This window comes from Eleutherodactylus coqui, chromosome 3 (assembly GCF_035609145.1).
Source record: "Eleutherodactylus coqui strain aEleCoq1 chromosome 3, aEleCoq1.hap1, whole genome shotgun sequence".
Lineage (NCBI taxonomy): Eukaryota > Metazoa > Chordata > Amphibia > Anura > Eleutherodactylidae > Eleutherodactylus > Eleutherodactylus coqui.
The window spans coordinates 42,348,031-42,368,590 of NC_089839.1; the positions used below are offsets into that span (position 1 = coordinate 42,348,031).

Here is a 20,560-nt window from a genome sequence, read left to right on the forward strand (position 1 = left end):
TGTTGGTTCGGTCCATGATTTTTAACCCTTTCCAATCCAATGTCGGGCCTGCCCCGACATAATCATTTCCCTCCACAGCTCTAATGTCGGGACAGGGCCGACACTGCAGTGCAGGGGTGCATCTGCACCTGATCATCAGACACATCGGGTGCAGATACACTCCTGCACTGGTCCTCATCGAGCACCCCTGAGGAGAAGGTAGAAAGGGTTTTTAACCCTTTCTGCCTTCTACTTTACACATTACATAGTGCTCAATTAGCGCCGGGCCGGGCGGCTGAAGGGAGAATGCGGAAGTATTACTTCTGCATTCCGCCTGGCAATCATATGACCGCTGGGTGCCACCTGACCCCAGCTGTCACGTGATCGCCGAGCCAGGAGGCTGAAGGGAGAACGCCGGCACCCTCCTGAACTCTGTCAGATCAGGAGGGTGAAGGAAGAATTTAATTTTTTTCATGCATTCTCCCCAGCTCCAATTTATTTGGAGCTGGGGAGAATGAATGAGAAAAAATAAATGGATTGGAAAGGGTTAAGTTTGGCCAGAGGCAATAGAAGACAGAGCACCCCACGATGTGTTAGCCAATTTTTCCCGCGCACACAAATGCCACCTATGTCAACAATAACTGCTGTTTGGGCATATAGCAGGGCTCAAAAAGCCTAATTCTATACAAGCTATCATAATTGGGGTCATCTCCCAATTTTATGGTCGCTTCAAAACATGTCCTTGACAGCCATGCAGTACAATGGGGTTTGGTATAAAACATCCGTGCTCCATTAGGCCCTAATGCTTGGCTTCTTCACTAGCCCTTTACATAATACAATGGCTGACAATGTTGCGATTTCTGATGCATCCACTTGTGGGGTTGTCTCGGATGAAATTCTGGGCATATATATTAGTTTGGGTAACAATGAAGGCAACAACAATGTAGTGGGGTCATACTCACTAGCCCAGTCTAACTCAGACGCAATAATGGCATAAGCCTCCTCTGCAATAAGCCTCCTGCGGGTCATAATATAGTTATACAAGTTTATTATAGACCCAAAAAAACAAACACACACATTTTTAATCGGGTGGGTCACTGGGACCCGGTCACAGCTGGAACTCCCCCCCCCCCCCCCCCCTTTTTTTTTTCCACACTGACTGACTACGGGAAGGGGGGCAGACGGGAACACCACAGGAATTTTTTTTTTGCTTTGCGCTTTATTCTTTTTAACCCCTTAAGGACCAGGCTGTTTTGTACCTTAAGGACCAGACACTTTAGGTATTTTACCCTTGGGGTGGTTTTACTGCCCTATTTTTTATCCTTTAGCTACCAAAATTATTTTTGCTGCGTTCTTTTTCCCGTGACATATAGGGCTAATTTTTTTAATAAAATATTTTTTAAACATTTTTTTAAAATTAGTATATTTACGCTAAAATAAATTATGTGACCATGTGCCCCATTTTGTTTTGGACGTTTTGGTATATAATATGTATAGTTTTGGATTACAGGGCGCTTGGGTTATTTTCTTTCTTATGTATATATTGTTGTGTTATTCTGTCATTTTGTTTTACTTATTTATGTACTTATATATTTTTACTACCCATGTCCCCCATGACATCATATAAGACCTCTGGGGGAACATACACATTTTTTCTTCTTTATTTGACACTTTCCCACTGTAGCTGGGACATCCCTAGAAGCCCCAGTTACAGGGAAAAACATCCCCTGTGGTGATATTAGTCACTGGCAGAGCTGGCCAGGGTCTAGTATGACCCTCCAGCTGTGCTATAGCAAGGAATCCTGGTGGTCACATGACCCCCCCAGGCTGCCGTAGTGGAAGTTACACTTCTACTTTTGGAGTACACAGTGCTCTTTTAGCGCTGCGTACTCGGGGAAGGAAAAGGCAGAAAGGGTTAAAAACTAGAGATGAGCGAGTATACTCGCTAAAGGCAATTGCTCGAGCGAGCATTGCCTTTAGCGAGTACCTGCCCGCTCGAGATGAAAGGTTCGGGTGCCGGCGGCGGGGGAGAGCGGAGCGGAACGGAGAGGAGATCTCTCTCTCCCCCCTGCTCCCTCCTGCTGACAGCTGCTACTCACCGCTCCCCAACGCCGGCACCCGAACCTTTTATCTCGAGCGGGCAGGTACTCGATAAAGGCAATGCTCGCTCGACCAATTGCCTTTACCGAGTATACTCGCTCATCTCTAACAAAAACCCCTCCTGCCTTCTCCTCCGGGTTACCAGCTGTTACTAACAGCTGACAACCCACCCCGTCTCTGATTGATTGCAAAGCAGGAAGCTTAAAGCCCCGCCATAATTTTACATACGGCTAGGCTTTAAACCCAGGACCAGGCGCCATATATTTACTGTACCTGGTGCTAAACGGGTTAAATACTATCAAGATCAGACATTACACTAAATACACAGACTAAACCAAGACTACACTGACCACACTTTAATGACTACACCAATATACTGACAAACCCCACTACACTACCTCTATACTGCCTATACGAACACAGATCACTATAGGTTTTTCTTTTTTGGATACAACCCTCTCCTCAGCTCTCTCTATCCAGCCACCGATTACACACTGCGGTGGTTGGAGAGCGAACAGGCAGTGTAAATAGTACAAACTCAATCCACTGCACTCTGATTTGTCATTCTATCCCAGCGATCGTTGGGGCAGGACCGTTGTGACTGGTCTCTCAGTGGCAAGCCGCGATTGCCACTGAGTCGACGCTTTAAACACAGGATGTACGTTTACGTCCTGTTGTGCTAGGTACCGGGTGCCCAATATGTAATCTTACGCCCTGTGGTGTTAAAGGGTTAAATAAAAATATTGAATATTTTAACATGAAGATCCGACACACCCTACAATTTTCAACTCACCTCATCTAGGATATTTATATTGTTGTTATTCTCGTCTTCGGTGTCATCCAGCAATAGCAGGTCAACCACACTATCAACACCCGGCGATTTCAATAGGCTCGAACAGTCTGGTTGTCCTTGAACTGTCTGAGCCATGTTTAAGTTATTCAGAGACTCTGAGTTATCAGCCAAGGTTAATTCAGTCTGCTTTGGACTAAACAGCGGTGGTGGCATATCATTAAAATTATTTTGTTTTAAACCATTCAATGGCTGATTAAGCACATTACTTGCAAGTTGCTGGTTCTGCATATCAACAGACTGCTGAATAAATGACTCTCCATTAGCATTCCCAAAATTACTATCCAGCGGCCTTTCTGCCTCGCATCTATTTACAGTCTCATAAGACCGGTTGACTTGCGGCACCTGCTGTGGCTGCCATGTTTGCCCTACTTGAACATTTCCACCAAACTGACTGCTTAAGGTTGGTCGGGGGGGTTGAGTGACATGTTGAAAGAACTGCTGAACTGGCGGCTGGAGAATCCTGGGCGCTCCCGGGGCCTGCGTCACCATTACTGGCACAGTGACTTTGTAAAGTTGCCCTAAGAAACAAAAACACGAAAGTTATAATCATACATAACATTTAACACACAGACTTATTATTTAGGTACTAGGATCACAAGTTATTCTCTATCCATAGGACAGGGGATAAATTGCTGATCAATGAGACTTCAAACATCAAGACCCCCACTCCACCCATCCTCCTCACTGCAGGCTTACTGCACCCCCCGCAGTGTGGAGGAGACTGAATGCAGTGCTGGTCGCACAAGCGCGCTGCCACTACATTTATTTTCAATGGGACTTCGGGAAAAAGCCAAGCGGTCGGGTATTTTCACCAGCCCCACTAAAACGAATAGAGTGGCAGCTGCACCCGTTTGACCGGCGGGGTCTCTGTTCACTCTGATGTTACTGCAGAGGGGGAAGCACCGCCACAGATACTTACAGAGGGCGGCATGAAACCCTCAGTTCTTGGGATCGGTGGTGGTTTCAGTGGCGAGACCCCACTGATCAGGTGGTTATCCCCTATCCCATGGAGAGGTGATAACTTGTGATTCTGGTACAGCCCCTTTAATTTTTTTTACACCCTACTATTGGATGCACAAGGAATGTCTGACAACTCTGAAAAGTCTGGGTACACTCCCGTGGCCATTTTCATACCTCCTTTACACTTTAGAAGGGCATGAAAAAGAAGAAAAAAAAAAGTTATCACCTAGTCACAGGATAGAGGCCAACTTGCCGATTGGTGGAGACTTCCATCGATCCTGTGAATGGTGGTCCAGAGCATCCTGCAATGATTGGGTCGGTGGTTGAGCATGTACACCGCTACGTCATTCATTTCAGAAGGCATTATCAGAGATAGGCCAGTCTTTGAACGGAACTTTCTCCAGCAGTCCCATTGAAATGAATGGAGCAGCAGTGCACATGTGTGCCCACCACTGCCTATACTGCGGTTGCTTTGGACCACTGTTCTCTGGTTGGGTGCGGGTCCTAGAAGTTGGACCCCCACTAATCAGCAAGTGATCACCTAATGTGTGGCTAGGGAATAACACCTTTAATAAGTGCCTGTACATGCCCATTACCAAGAGAAGGTATGTTGATCTCAAAACTTCATCATCAAGAATGAAATAAAGCTTCACGGTCAACTGTAAAAAAAATTTAATAAAGCTCATTTTAATAGATCTGGACACCACCACTCAATGCTTGCTGTGGCTCCCCTCTTTGGCTCATACACCCCATTCTAGAACGTCCATAGACCCTTAGGCCGGTTTTACATGTGAGCCTGGCCTTGTAGTTCATAAGACAGGGGTTGTTGATCTGCGAGCAAGCCTAAGGAGCCTGTAGATTTGTTTAAAGAATGACGTCCCGTCGCTCACGCACTGGAATTTTGCTACAGATTTGCAGTGGAATCCGCTCCCTTCCATGGAAAACCTACATTCTGTTACTTTCAATGGGAATCTGCGCCACAGTCTTTAAAAGGCGCGGATTTAAAATCCACATGCGCAAAGAAAAAAAAAACAAAAAAAAAAACCCTGACATGTCTCTGCTTGGCACCGATCCTGTATATGGATCTTCCTAGTGCAAAGGGCTTAAACCGAATGCAAATCTGCAATCATGCATGTGCACGGCCGTAGAGGAATCCACTTTGGATTCTGCCATATGAGTATGCCCCAAGTACATGTCCACATGGCGAAATCCACACTGAATTCTTCAACATGGATTCCACCTTTAAAACCACGTTCAAGATCTGCAGCCAAGACACAGATTTCGCCTCTCTGTGCAACAGATCCGCTTGCAGATTTAGTCCTTGACAATTCCCACTGTGGAATCCGCATTACTTCTTTTTCTTCCACAGAACTGCGTCATTGACTACAGCATAAATTACCATTTAAACGAATGGCGCACTTTAATACTCTGGATTTGCTGTGGATTTTATGTTAAATTTCCACCACGTGAACATACGCTTATGAATATCCACGAGCATCTTTTTCATTAGGAAACACAAACTTAATTCTGTCACCGTCACAGTAAGGCCCCCGGCACACAAGCATAGTTGGGCCTATATGCGGTCCGTGTTACTTCACAAATAGCACACGGCCCCATTGTAGTCTATGAGGCTACGCAAGTGGAGGTTTTTACAAGCGGGGAAAAATAAAAACCTCATCATCTGTCCATGAATTCATGAATGGGTGAGTGACTGCTGCCTCTCATCTGATTGGTCCCGCTGAGCCAATGAGAGGTAGCAGTCACTCACCCATTCATAAATTCATGAATGGGTGTGTGAGTGAGATCTGCCTCTGATTGGTCAGGCTGTGACCAATTAGAGGCAGCTGATTCAGCAGGCGGGGATTTTAAATCCCCGGCTGCTGAATGCTACTCACAGCTGTTTAGAGCAGTTCAGGAGGACTGCCGCTGGCCGCGCTGAACTCCGTCTGCCGGGACCAGGTGAGTATATATATTTTTTTTATTTTTACACATTTCTGGATGAATTGCAGGGAAGGGCTTATATATTTAACCCCTTCCCGACAATTCATCCCGCGATCGCCAGCAGCCCATCACTTTCAATGGAGCCGGCTGTATTGCCGGCTCCATTGAATTCAATGGGCTAACATCGTTCTTCTCTGCCACAGCTGTTACAGTAACGAGCACCCGAGCATTTTGGTGCTCGCTCATCTCTAATACATATATACAAACCCCCCCCCCCCCCATCCAAACCCGGGAATTTAAAAAAAAATAAAATACTATGAGCTCCTGATATAGGAGTTCACTGATTCTGCTTGTGGAGGAGCAAATCTCATTACACTGAATATGTGGAAAATATTACCAAAAGTTCCTTACAAAAAAAAAAAAATCGCCACTTCCTACCCTGCAGCAAGCAACTCTCTGCAAAGTAGTAGAAAAAAATCTGGGAAGTTGTGATCTAAATTCATAATACGGCGTTCTTGCAAATACAGATAGAGAAAGAGGATTCTTCAAGAGGCCGGACTACCTACTGAACTATGCACAAAGCAAACAAGATCTCATCCGTACATGACAGACTACAGCAACAAGCAGGGAAGGTCAGCCCAGGATCCGAGCAAGGTTATAATAAAGGCTGTCAGTGTGCATACTAATGCATGGGCTATGTAATGAGCCAGGGCAGGAGGCTAATGTCACGGTGGCCAATGTCTCACACCCGGCTGCACTACAATGAATGATGGGGAAGTGATGTACGGGCCGGTCTCGGCTCCTGGGAACGATGTTATAATGTATAGTGGTGCAGGTTCCCCAGTAGAAAGGAGATCCAGGAGTCAGGAGGGATTACCAGACAAACAACTCACATCCAATTCCAGAGATGGTGACTGGAGGCACTGCTACCCTGTTTCCCCAAAAATAAGTCCTGCCTAGAAAATAAGCCCTGCTCTGATTTCTCTTTATTTTCAGGGGGCTTGAAATATAAGCCCTACCCTGTAAATAAGCCCTAACTGCATTACATATACAAAATCAGAGTAACATTACCTAGCAGGCTTGGTCTAGGTCCCTCCCGCTGCTCTCAAGAGCTCCGACGTGCTTCTTGCATTTCTCGGCCGCCCACAGAAGATCACTTCCTGTTTACGGGATTTATAATTCCCACCTTTAGAAAGTGATGGCTCAGACTGACTGAGCAGCACTCGAGAACCAATCAATGCCCTGCTCAATGAACTAATGCGATGGCTGTGATTGGTTTTTCGACCGCTGCTCAGCGAATCAATGCAGTGCTTGCTGAACCAATCACAGCCATAGCATTGTAGAGGCGGGATTTCTGAATTGGCCAAATCGATGCCACAGCGCGTCGCAGCTCTGGAGAGCAGGAACCAATCACAGTCATTGCTTCCTGGAGACAGGATTTATAAATCCCGTAACCAGGAAGTAATGTTGTATGAGTGGCCAAGGACTGTGGGAACGACGTCGAGGCTCCGGAGAGTAGCGAGAGCGCGGCTGGATTGAGCGTGCTAAGTATAATAAGACATTCCCCGAAAATAAGACCTAGCACCTCTTTTGTGAAATTAATATAAGGCACGGTCTTATTTTTGTGGAAACACAGTATCTACAACAAAATCCTGTAGTAGTTATCCAAGATTTTCACTGGCGTCCTGGGGCGAATCCTGCAACGTCGCACCTAGCACCTTCCTCAGACCGAAGAATAAGGCTGCATGAGGAGTGATGTCGATTCCGTCCTAACCAGCTGCTGCACTTGCTGCTACACCTCATCTGCTTTCCTTAAATGAAACTTCTGGAACTAAACAGTAACTTTTATAAAACTTTTGAGTCCTCCCAGCAGCATAGAGCTGATTAGCTGAGACACTAGACAAATATAGTAGACATTGAGTAATACTGAATTACATGGTAATACAACCGCATCCTCTTATATCATGTGTGATGAAGGTACCTGACACTTCGATGTTTCACACCAAAAGTCACCATGTAGGCCGAGCATCATAAGTAGAAGCCAGCCCGACAATCAGCTGATCGCCAGGGCAGGTTGTACCTGGCCATACATTTACCCAGGGGAAAGGTACATTAGTATTACATGCACTCTATCACAAAGACTGACCTTCGATGTAATGCATGGATGTACCAGGTCCGCCAGAGTATCAGTTATACTTACAAAATGGCACGCTGAGAATACAACTAAGCCATTATGTCAGACACAACTCAGCGGTCCTGGGAGGAGACACTGACCTACTGTCACCACAGAGATCTGGTGGGCTGAAGGATCTGTGGTGACGTCACTGCTGTGGAAGGAGCCATTCTGGAGTTTGGTAGTACTGTATACTGGATAATTCAACAGAAACTACCAGGAATGTGATGCCACCACAAGAGTTGTGTGTGTCATGTTTGCAGTTAGCATAAATGTAGTAGAGTTGCGAGTGGCTGTTTGTCTAATGTGCTGTGCGTGTAATGCATATAGTCAGCATGGATGTAGGTCATGTAGCAGAGCTGAGTTTTTAACATGCGCTTGTACTGTGACAGCTGTCTGTCACGTGCATATAATGTAGCAGAGCTGTGTTTGTACCATGCACGTCATGTACCAAAGCTGTGTCTGTGACGCACACGGCGTGTAGTAGAGCTTGTAACATATGCATGTACTGTGGCACAGCTGTATTTGTCACGCGCATATAATGTAGCAGAGCTGTGTTTCTACCATGCTCATGTCAGTCAGGCGCATGTCATGTACCAAAGCTGTGTCTGTGGTGGGCATGTCATGTAGCAGAGCTGTGCCTGTCAGGTGCATGGCATGTAGCGCGCCACCAGAAACACTGGTACTATAATTTCCTAATAATTACTAGTAGTATCTATATGCCCCAAAAGGGCACATGAACAAGGGAAATTATTGTGAAACAACCTTTTTATCCTAAAGGCTCCAAGGAGTGAATATAATGTACAAGCACTATAGTTCATGTCAACCCCAAAAATAGGAAAGGAGAAAATTATAATCCTTCTTTACAATTAGCATAAAGGGTTCATGGTATAAAAAAACCTGATGCACCCAAAGCAGTCTAACTAAACTACTGATTTGTAGTACAGAGCATCCTATCTTACAGCTCTGTGTTGTGTGTTACTTCTGTTATTCCTCCTGGAAATGTATAAATAGACAACAGTTCCTAATCCTGGGCCAAGCCGCACTGAAACGGACATGTCGGGCGGAAAACAAAGACGTCGGCATGTCAATTTTTTTTTTCATTTCTGCAGCGGCCTCTCTCCTCTCTATGGGGAGAGATGGCTACAGCGGAGATGCAGGCGGCAAAGCTGCTTCAAAACCCGCGGCTTTTGAAGCTGCGCTTATCCCGCGGAAATCTTGTTGTTTTTCGGTGCAGCCAAGCCGCGAGATTTCCATCCCGTGAGAACTCAGCCTTACAGTTCAGAATTGGTTTTCATAGGTTTAGTTAGAGGCGCTCCTTTTGACCTCAGATATTCTTTGTGGCATACTTTCTACTAATGTCTGATACACTCCAACTGGTCTTTCCAAAGATGATGCATCAGCCCATCTACAATGGTACAAGTAGTGTGGTCATTGGAAGGTTGCGCAAAAACATTCTGTGGAGTATTGAATCGTACTACTCCACCTTCAAACTGTTTACCTGAGTGTGTTGTGCCAACAGTTAAGTATGCTGGATGTTCCGTTGTGGTCTGGGGATGTTTTACCTGGCATGGTCTCGGTCCGTTGGTTACAGTGATAAGAACCATAAATACGGAGGTGTACCTTGACATCCTAGACAATAATGTGGTAATTCTCTGGTAATGGTCAGTAATACTTCCAACAAGACAACATGCCTGGTCACGAATCCAACGCCGCTTTACGTTGGTTTGAGGATCTGGATGTTCCATCTTCTTCGAGAAAAATCATCAAACGCTTGCAGGATGAATAGAGGGAAATATCAGCTTAAGTGTATTAAATGTTAGCAGAAAGTATACCATGAAGAGTATCTAATGTCATTAGGGCCAAAGAAGCCCCACTAAGTATTAATATATGTGAATCTTGCTCAGGTGTCCAATTACTTTTTGGATAGGATAGTGTAGTTGTGAACCGAACCTTATCGCATCCTAGGGTCTTTGGCTTTGCTAGATTATGCGAGTAACTGGAAGAGAGAAAATACTGTACAGAATAGGTCAGTGCAGTTGCCAAGAGTAAAACGTCTCCAAAAGTAGATAATTTTCTGCTATCAAGAATAAAGCAATTCCTCTTGACCTAGTAAGTAGTAACACAGAGTTCTTCAAACTAAGGGCACCGCGGCAAGCAATAAATCATTAACTACTGCCATCCCCAACTAACCTGATGCGGTCTGTACAGTCATTCCAGCTGGTAAGTGAATGGGATAGGTGATACCAGGCGGTAAAGTAAATGTAGTGCTTGGTCCAGTTGAACTCTGAAAAAGCATTGCAATATAAAAGGTTAATAGTTAAATGGCTACAATAAGGCTAAATAAGGGGGGGGGGGGGGGGGGAAGCATCAAAATACTCATGTTCTTGTATCACATGGAAAGCTTTATACATTAGTCAGACAATCACGTGCATCCTGAATCGGGTGTCACTACACTGCAATACTAAGCACAGGCAGAGTGCACTACACTGCAATACTAAGCACAGGCAGAGTGCACTACACTGCAATACTAAGCACAGGCAGAGTGCGCATTAAGGACACTGCATTGTGCTTCATCATATGCCCCATGTCGGACAGAGGAGGAAACCGCAGTCATATCCAAGTGACCACTGTATTCTGAGCCCAAATCCACACGCACACATTCTGCTGCACCAATGCCAACACATGGCTGTGACTCTACAGGCGGATTTAGCCCTTTCATTGGGCAAATCTACATGTGGAATTCCCAACACATCAAGAACGGACATCTCATCTCTTTTCTCCAGCAGGTGGATTTAAAATCCGCACCATACAATTATAGTGTGGATTCTCATTTAAAGTAATGGGATGCAGATTTGTCAGGAATTGGACACACATCTTAAACATGCCCTTACACAGATACGTGATACACTGCAATACAGAAGTAGGGCTTATTCAGACGAACGTATATCAGCCAGGTATTCACGTCGTCTGATATACGGCGTCCCTTTGTGCAGGGGGAGGACGCTGGAAGAGCTGGGAGCAGTGCACTGAGCTCCTGCCCCCTCTACGCCCCTCGGCACCATTTGCAATGAGAGGAGGCGGGGCGGAGCTAAGTCCCGTGAGTCCCTTTTACATAGTATGTTAGGCCAGAAAAAGACAAATGTCCACCTAGTTGAGTATATCACCACCGTTTTGTGTTTTGTAGCCCTTCAGAAAAAAAGTAAATAAAAAGTTGCACCAAATAGTGCCATTAAAAGATGCAACTCGTCCTGCAAAAAAGAACATCTGATATAGCCATTTTGACAAAAAATAAATATAAAAAGTCACGGCTCTCAGAATGGGAAGATGAAAAAAAAAAAAAAAGGAACAAAAAAAAAAAGAAAAAGAATCGCGGTGTCCTCACAGGGTTAGGCATAAGCAGGTTTACGGAGCACAATGCAAATGCTTCTAGAAAAGCATCTAACACAACAGGACCTCTCCGCCATGCGCTTATCAATCACCTGCTCATAAACCACTAAACCGCTGTCATTTCACACTTTATCCAAAGAGGGTTTTGAAAATAATAGCTTAAAATTTCTATTGCTCTGCGCCGATAAGTCAGGACCCAACAGGATTATTTATGTCAGCGCTTGTCAATGCTGTCCCACTGAACGGCTCCTATCCGTAGAGCGTTTAATGACAGTCGCGCTGAAGGTTTTCACCCCTCCGTGGCCAGGCCATACTTCACATTGTGATTACAGGTTCCACGAGGTTTCCGGGTGTAATTATCTATAAAGATGGACAGTAATCAGCACCGTAAGATGTCATACTCACCAGGCGCACACAGCGGCAATCACCCAACACAGGTCTTTGGAGTAGCAGCTGTCAATCACAAACTCCATCGACTGTGGACTGGGCTGCTCAGCATTGCCAACAACGGAGACAGTACAACAGCAACCAGTATAAGAGAACTTTGCTTCGAGCTTTCCCCCCCCCCCACACTCGTAGTTTTCCTTCATCCATTATAATATACTGCAATACAACACCTTTTTATATTTTATATAACTCCAAAACCCAAATTAAAGGGGATATCTAGGGGCAAAAAAAAGTTTGAAGGAAGAACAAATAGAAAGAATAAAATAAGCTATACTATACCCATGGCTTGTGTTCCCATGATGCCCAGCTCCCGACCAGTCTTACTTCTGGCTGCAGCGCGCAAACAATGGCATCACCGATACCACGGGCATGTGATAGCTGCAGCCAATCACATTTCAGCCAGTGATTAGCTGCAGCCAAAAGACCAGGGGAGGGACAACAAGGCTTCAGCAGAATGAGAGCAGTGGGGTATCAGGTGAGGCACATAGATAGAAAGAAAAAAAAAAAGCCCTATCTATTTTTTTTATAGCATGCGGAGGATCTTTGGGGAAAAAAAAGGGGGGGGGGGGGTTGTCCCCAGATACCCCCTTTAAAGTACTATACCCCACCACCGGTCAGGTGATGTACAGACTTCGGTACTGCCTGACCACTGGTGGCTGTATTTAGTAGTGCTTGCCAGCTGAGGGATGTGCGCTGCAATGAGGGCTAAGAGTGGGGTGAGAGGTGTGGCGTTGCAGATTTTGACTGATATGCATCTGCGGATTTGCAGCTGATTTGAACCTGCATCAATGGTGCGGATTTGGATGTGGAAATGCTGTGGATTCTGTTGAGGAAGATCCACAGAATTTTTGCTACATGTAAATGCAACCTTATACTTTTCTAAAATATAAAACTGCCCAGAAAACCATCTGAAGCTGCGGGAAACAGATTAACAACAGCTCAGGAATTTATACAACAATTAAGCCGTTTAGGTTTTCTCACATTTAAGGGACAAATGAGCATAAATTTACCTACCATGGCAGTTCCTGTAAAGTTTGGTATATTTCTACCACCTTGGAGTACTAAAGAAAAAAAAAAAAAAGGATTATCTTTGTTAATATATGCAAAAATAATGTACAAGAATTACGTTTGCTGACGTGATACGAGTCAAGTCTAGTTCTACTGCAGGAGGCTCCACATTCAGGACATAATACAGATGCTAAAATACAGCCACATTAAAGGGGTTGTCCAGCTGTAAACTGGGCTACCTTTAAGTTAGGCCACCAATATTAGATGGGCAGGGGTCCATTTGGAACACCTACTGGTCAGTTGTTTACCAGGCTGGTGTGCCTAATGTACACTTAGCTCCAGACCCTGGACAGCAAGGGTAAGAAACAGAAGCCCTGAATCGTATAAGACCCGATATATCACTGGAGGACAAGCTGACCGGACTCAGGATCACGGATTTTGGCCATGTAATGTGAGCAGAGCCGCTAGAAAAATGTATAATGCTTAAACAGATCAGTGGCAAGAGAAAACACGGCCGCCAAAGAACACGGTGGCCGATACTGTCAGAGCGGATACTGGCATGGATATCACACAACTGGAAGAAGCAGGGCAAAACCGAAAAACATGGAATGAGCTTGTCTTTAGGGTCAATGGAGAAATCAATTGTTTTGTTTGAGCAACTCAAAACCCAATCCCATCTGACTCCAGGAGACCAATACACATATCTGCAAATCCAACATTGCCTACATACACATCTCCGGGGCAACTTAAATATATTTTGTATATTTACTAAAGGAACTAAAGGATTGTAGCCTGTATAGGATTACTTTGTTTCTCTTACTGAGACTAACCACATTCTACGCAATTCATGATACGAATTACATGTCTATTGGATTTTAACTGTATTTCCTTATTATTGTGTTAACTTGTTAGTCTGTTTAAAAAAAAAAGAAACCTAATAAAGATTATTGAAACAACAAGACCAAAAAAAAAAAAAAAATTAAAAATGTTCTGTCCAAAAAAAAAAAAGCATCAAAAGCATAATTTTCCTTTTTTTGTTTAAAGGGTATTTCCAGTCAGAGTAAGTGACCACATATTGGTAGGCTATGCCATTATTATTTGACGATTGCAAGGGTCCCTGCCATCAGACCCTTAACAACGAGCAGCCAGTCCTCACACTTACTGGTCTTTCCTTTCAAGTTAAAAGGGTTGTGCTGGATTAGAATTAAAGTTAAGGAAAACCACTTCAGCAGATCTAAGCATTAACCCTTTCCAATCCAATTTGTATCCTGGTTTGCCTAGGGGGCTTACTCTTTTTCTGCTGTTATACAATGGCGCTATCTACTGGCTAAAGCCAGTACTGCATGAGGCGACACGTTAGATAGACTCCGACAGCAGAGAGGCTGGCAATATACAATAAGAGAACCCCGGCGGACGTCTTCCAACAACAAAACTGTACAGCCTTAAATTATAATGTCTTAAGACATCAGACAGTGCATTGGAAAGGGTTAAAATAACAAATCTGCGGTTACTCACCTCCAGCAACAGAGACAGCGTAGACTTAAGCCGGTAGCGGGGCACTAATGGGGAGCAAGTACCCTTAAAGGGGTTATCCCACCAAAATCATGTATCACTTACCAACAGAATAAATGGTGAGCGAACTTGGCGTACAACACTGTCTAAAAGCCTCTGAGTGTTATACAGGTTTTTATGACCCTTAGCATTGTCCACCAGTGTTTAGGACTAGTGTTGAGCAAACCGAACCAGCTTAACCTTCTTGCCAAACCAAACTTTTAGTAAAGTTTGACTCAAAAGAAGATTCTACTGATTCATTTCTCTTAACGCTAGTTATAAATGATTGATTGTTGGCTACTTTCATAGGCAGTGAATGAAGCAGTGGTTACACATGCGCACCGCTGCTCCATACACTTGGCAGACTGTGTGCATAACCCAGGGTCCCAGCGATCAGGCATCAAGCAATCAATCATTTATTTATTACTTATCCTGCGGATAGGCGATCTAGGATTTTGGCAGGATAATCGCTTGTAGATGCCTCTTGTGCCCGCTAGCATTTTATTCTGAAATGACTAAATACACTTTGAAGTTTGACTCTGAACCAAGCTCCGAGTCATGGGGCAGCTCCTGCCAGCTTACCCCCACCCACAGTGAGCTGTCTGTCTTCATACAACAGGCAGGAGCGGCCATCGCTACATGTCCCCTTGACTCAAACTTCGACAATGTATTCATTTTCTGAAATGCCACAGCATTTCAAAATAAAAACAGCCCCCGGGGCAATAGGCACCCCCGTCTTGGGTTTATGCTGCAGGTAGTTCTGGCAGCATCAATCCAATGACAGAATCCCTTTAAGGCCATTTTCCTTCCTGTTTGGTACAGGGGTTAACAGGCCTGCTGCTAATCAGTAATGTAAAGTGTTTCTAAATGAAAAAAAAAAAAAAAACAACTAAATTATGTCAAATTTGGAAGAAAATTTTCACACGAGCAAATAAATCATCAATTTCCCTGTCAAATAAAGTAAAAAGCGAGATTAGCGAGTACCAAGTTATTACATTTACACAAACTAAAACTTTCCCCCAAACCCTCATTTTGATTCCTTGAATCACTCTGATCTTACAAGAACACAGCTGTTCATATTAAGCACTGCTTGCACTCGCTATGAACCCCATAAATAATCAAATTACTTTTTTTTCCCACTTTGTGTTTTGACTTCATAAATAGCGAAATTTACTTTGATGAATTATTGAACTAAATTAAAACAAATTACGATAAAAATGGAGGGAGAAGGGGGTAAACTTCAAAAACTAAAAAGGACATCTTCTAAAAAAGGCGTGAGAAGCCTCAAATTAACTTTAAAAAAAAAAAGAAGCAAGGCCAAGATTCTTCCTGATCTTGGTGTATGGATAACGGTGTACTTTTTTTCATAACCGTATTAAAGGCCCTTTTACTTGTGCTAATGACCAGGCACAAATGTTCAATTACTAATCCCCAACCTGTGTGAATATGCCCATGAGCAGCCAACAAAAGAGCCAATTAGATCACTTATATGGGCATAAGAATGCTCGCTGGTCAGCAGCACATCTTCCTGTGTAAACCGGAGATGCCATACTGACAAATACAATCAGCATGTGATGTACAATCATGATATGGTCGGTATTCATTATTACTAGAGATGAGCGAACCTACTCGTTTCGAGTAATTACTCGATCGAGCACCGCGATTTTCGAGTACTTCCGTACTCGGGTGAAAAGATTCGGGGGGCGCCGAGGGGCAGGGGGAGGCGGGCCCTCTTTCTCTCCCTCTCCCCGCTGCAACCCCCCTCACTTACCCACGGCGCCCCCCGAATCTTTTCGTCCGAGTACGGAAGTACTCGAAAATGGCGGCGCTCGGGCGAAAAAGGTGCGTGTTCTATCTTCTCCTCCCCTAGTCGTGCACAGGCGTGAGAGTAGGGATGAAAGAAAACACAATATAATTGCCCTGTTGGGCTTAGTGCACAGACTAACTCTGGATGACGCGGTCTGATGACGGCAGAAGGGTGACCATGTGTTTAGGATACTAAACAGAGCAGTCCAAGGACTGGTGCCCAGGTACAATAAGGGGTCACCGTTGCTGACATCTCCAGTACTCTGTGTGGGATAGGGCGCATGAAAGGTGTGTTTTTTAAAAAAGGGAAGGCGATTGGTGGTTTTAATAAATACATTTATTATTTAAGTTGTGCTGTGATGTATATGTGTCATTGACTTGATAAAGACCGCGGGCAGCGGAATGAAATAAAGAGGTTTTAACGAAATGAACATTCTGAGGATTTCTGCCGGCACCCCGCATGCCGTTCCTGCATTGAAAGGTGTGTGTCTCATTAGGGACAACTTTACAAAAAGAGGCACACGTTTTAGCTTTCCCCCCTCCAATACCAGATACATTTACTAACCTGTAGATGCATGAAGCGACTGATGCAAGTGCTGTGGTAACTGAAGAACAAACTGAGGCAGATTACCATGATCTCTGAAGAATCCTTCTGTGGCTTTAGACTGTATGACTTTGGTTTCCCACAACTTTTAAGGAAAAAAAAAAAACAGAAGCTGTTACAATAAGAAAAATACAAAAGGCTGTACAATACAGCGAGCGCAAACAAGGACCAGCAAAATGTCCCAAACCATTTTACTATACAGGATCAGTATTCAGTTTGATTTGATTTTTTATATATATATATATATATATATATATATATATATATATATATATATATATATATATATATATATATATATATATATATATATATATATATATATATATATATATATATAAAAAAATACCATAGCGCCTACTGTGCTAAAATAATGAAAAGAGCAGTACTTACCCCTCCTCTACTGCTGCAAGCCGGCAGTGCAATCCCCTTCATGGTCCCGGTGTTTATTGGTCCCTTTCTCCTGGCATCAGCGTTGCCATCCTGGTTGCCATCATGCCAGGAGTTTATAATGCACATACAGCACCACTCTGGTTCATGGCTGTGTCTGCTTTTGAAGATTGGCCCAATCCAAATGAATGGAGAAAACTGAAAGCCCACAAATAGGCTATGGAAATCTTTAGCATCATACAACCCCTTTAGCCCTCATACCTGTCCAAGTCTGTACTGCGGATGACTGTGGAAGCGTCGGCCGGCACACATGTGCAGTCATTTATTTATTTATTTATTTTTTAAACTCCTGCTTTCCCGCAGAATCCGCAGCCCGTCTGCCTGCCATAGACTTCAATGGAAGCCGCCCATGTGTGCACCGCATTGAAATGGAGCATGCTTTGATTTGGTTTCCACACCCAAAGATCCGCACATCAAGTCTGCATGCTTTAATTTAGGTGCGGACACCCGTGTTTCCCTATGGGCGGTTTGGACCGTGGATTATCCATACAGATCCCACAATTTAAATCCGCCCGTGGACATTGGGCCTTACCCCCACGTTTCCCCTCAGTATAGCAGGGCTGCTGGTGGCCTAACTGATCTATCTGCTTATTGCAACACGACCGTACAAAGAAAATCTCCCTCACAGCAAGCCTATTACGAAATGCTTATTCCGGAGCCAAGAAGCGCCGGTCCCGGGTACACGAGAGCAGAACAGAGCGTTACAGTGTTTAAGATTTCCCGGAGAAAGACAAGCAATAACATAAATCAAGGCACACAAAGTAAACTCGAGATGTCATCTGACAACGCCTACAACCATCTGATTTTAATAACAGTTTATAAGCCACACTTGAGTATTTTATAAGCCATAAATTAAAAATTGCCTGAGATAAGCAGAGCAAACATCAGGAATGGTTCCATGTCTAACACTGCACAGTTTACGGCTCGGTGCTCGCTAGCCGCAGCAGCGCGTTCTGCACGAATGACGTGCGTGCAAATTGCATCGGGCAACGCACAATCACCAGTCCATGTGCTGCCTGATACACCACGGGCACAACCCCTTCACGAGCATGTCCTAATTCTCATCCACAGTAGTACATGGCATGAGTCTTTTCACGAGGACCATCGGTGCTCGTGGGGAAAACAAAAAACATCCATGTGTATCGCCTCATAGGCTATAAATGGCGCTGTCAGTGTCACAGATGAGAAATAGGACATATCCGCACAGGTTAAGGTGTTTTGCCACCTAGGTTGTTCTACACTGCAAACATAACAGGGACGAACAGAATCCTTGCCAGACGCACACCAATGTGGCGTCCGTTTGACTAATGCCAGTGAACGTCCCGTTTGCGGGTTCTGTCTCAATGCAGTTTTCAGCACTAATGATGCAATTCCCTGATGTAATTCTGTCAGAATGAAGCTACAATAATTGGGATCCCACCTTCAAGAGTGAAGACCAGCAAAAAACAGTGACCCTCTGGGTGCTTTCACATCTGCACTCGGGGTTCCGCTTTCCTGCTCCATTCGGGAAGCAGGAACGGAGAATCCCCATGGTCGAACGGCTCAGTCTCTGGACGGAACAGAACAGCGCCGGACGGACATCATTTACTATAATGGGGTCCGTCCACTTCCCACACAGCGCTGCAATTGGCACTTTTCCTTCCAGTATTTTGAGCTGCATCTGCGATGGAACTTCCTGCTGGAGGTTCCAACACAGTCGTGAAACCGGCCTCTTCCTCTGGAGGACCTGGCAAGTCCATACATTACACTGATTCCAGTGAGAGCCGTGTAATGCTTAAAGGGGTTGTCCCAAGAAAGCAAGTGGGTCTATACACTTCTGTATGGCCATATTAATGCACTTTGTAATGTACATTGTGCATTAAATATGAGCCATACAGAAGTTATATACTTACCCGCTCCGTTGCTGGCGTCCCCGTCTCCATGGTGCCGTCTAATTTCAGCGTCTAATCTCCCGATTAGACGCGCCTGCGCAGAAGGGTGTTCTCCCTTCTCTTGGGTCTCGGCACGAGCGGCGTTCTGGCTCCGCCCCCTTCTACGCGTCATTGCGTAGCTCCGCCCCGTCACGTGTGCCGATTCCAGCCAATCAGGAGGCTGGAATCGGCAATGGACCGCACAGAGCCCATGGTGCACCATGGGAGAAGACCCGCGGTGCATCGTGGGTGAAGATCCTGGCGGCCATCTTGGTAAGGTAAGTAAGAAGTCGCCGCAGAGCGGGGATTTGGGTAAGTACTAAACTTTTTTTTTTTTTTAACCCATCCCTTGTGTTTGTCTCGCGCCGAACGGGGGGGGCCTATTGAAAAAAAAAAAAAAAAAAAGCCGTTTCGGCGCAGGACAACCCCTTTAATTCCTCCTGTAGTCGCAACGCAGGAGATTGAAACCCTTTACATTTGCCCAATTGGTTCTGCAACAGATTGCCACTCACAGCTGGGGGCGCCAGCAGCAGGACAACTTGGAATCACTCCATCACCAAAAGATCCTTATACTGTAGCAAAATGGGATTGTTTCTAGAGGAAGGAATTATCTATGTGGCCGCATGTGTAGCAATCTGCGATGCCCCGACAACCGCCTAGTATAGCAGGAACATTACAGAACTGTTCTGTGGGATGGGACCAGGCGAGCTAGCCTTCACTTACCACCAACATTAATGACCCTTGGTTACCCGTGACCTGATTGCTGGCTCACCGGTTTTACCTGGCAGCACCTTCAGAGATGCTCTGACCCAGTCATCTAATCATGATCCTTACATTTGCCCATTTGTTCCCCATTTGCAACACGTCTAAAACTAACGGTTCACCAGGTGACTAATAAATCCCACCCCTTGATTGGTACCATTGTAATTGAAACAAAACACTATAGATGACTTATGCTCAGGATAGGTCATTAATAGTTGATTGGCAGGGGTCCGTTAATCAAGACCCCTGCCGATCAGCTGATTGGGCACCTTCTGTCAGTGCTGGTACACAGTGGGTACAGAGCGGAAGCTGCAGCAACCCATGCACAGGCCGTCACTTGTAACGACAGGTGCAGCTCCCATTGATTTTAATGAGACCCTCTCCTGCAGTAAGAAGTATCGGGAGCTACACAAGCTTCTGCTCTCTACCCCTGTACGTAGCGGCAGTGACAGCGGGTGCCTAATCAGCCGATCAGCCAGGGTCCCGAGCGTTGGACCTCAGCCGATCAACTACTGATGACCTATTCCGAGCATAGGTCATCAATATTATTTCCCTTTAATGTTACGGCCGTTCGGTATCCTTTAGTCAGGTAGTGAATACCAACAGCATATAGTAGGGGACTGCAT

The 20,560-nt window shown here is 44.9% G+C and overlaps 1 protein-coding gene across 1 annotated transcript in view; it reads right to left on the reverse strand.

The window, feature by feature from the left end:
- The window catches only part of GTF2A1L (general transcription factor IIA subunit 1 like), a 57,678-nt gene that overhangs the window by 27,534 nt on the left and 9,584 nt on the right, over nucleotides 1–20,560 (reverse strand). The window contains exons 3-6 of the mRNA XM_066595523.1: nucleotides 16,774–16,897; nucleotides 12,858–12,904; nucleotides 10,200–10,293; nucleotides 2,873–3,450 (exon numbers count right to left, since the gene is read on the reverse strand). Coding sequence (XP_066451620.1) covers nucleotides 2,873–3,450; nucleotides 10,200–10,293; nucleotides 12,858–12,904; nucleotides 16,774–16,897 — 843 coding nt within the window. The remainder of the gene's footprint in view (nucleotides 1–2,872; nucleotides 3,451–10,199; nucleotides 10,294–12,857; nucleotides 12,905–16,773; nucleotides 16,898–20,560) is intronic.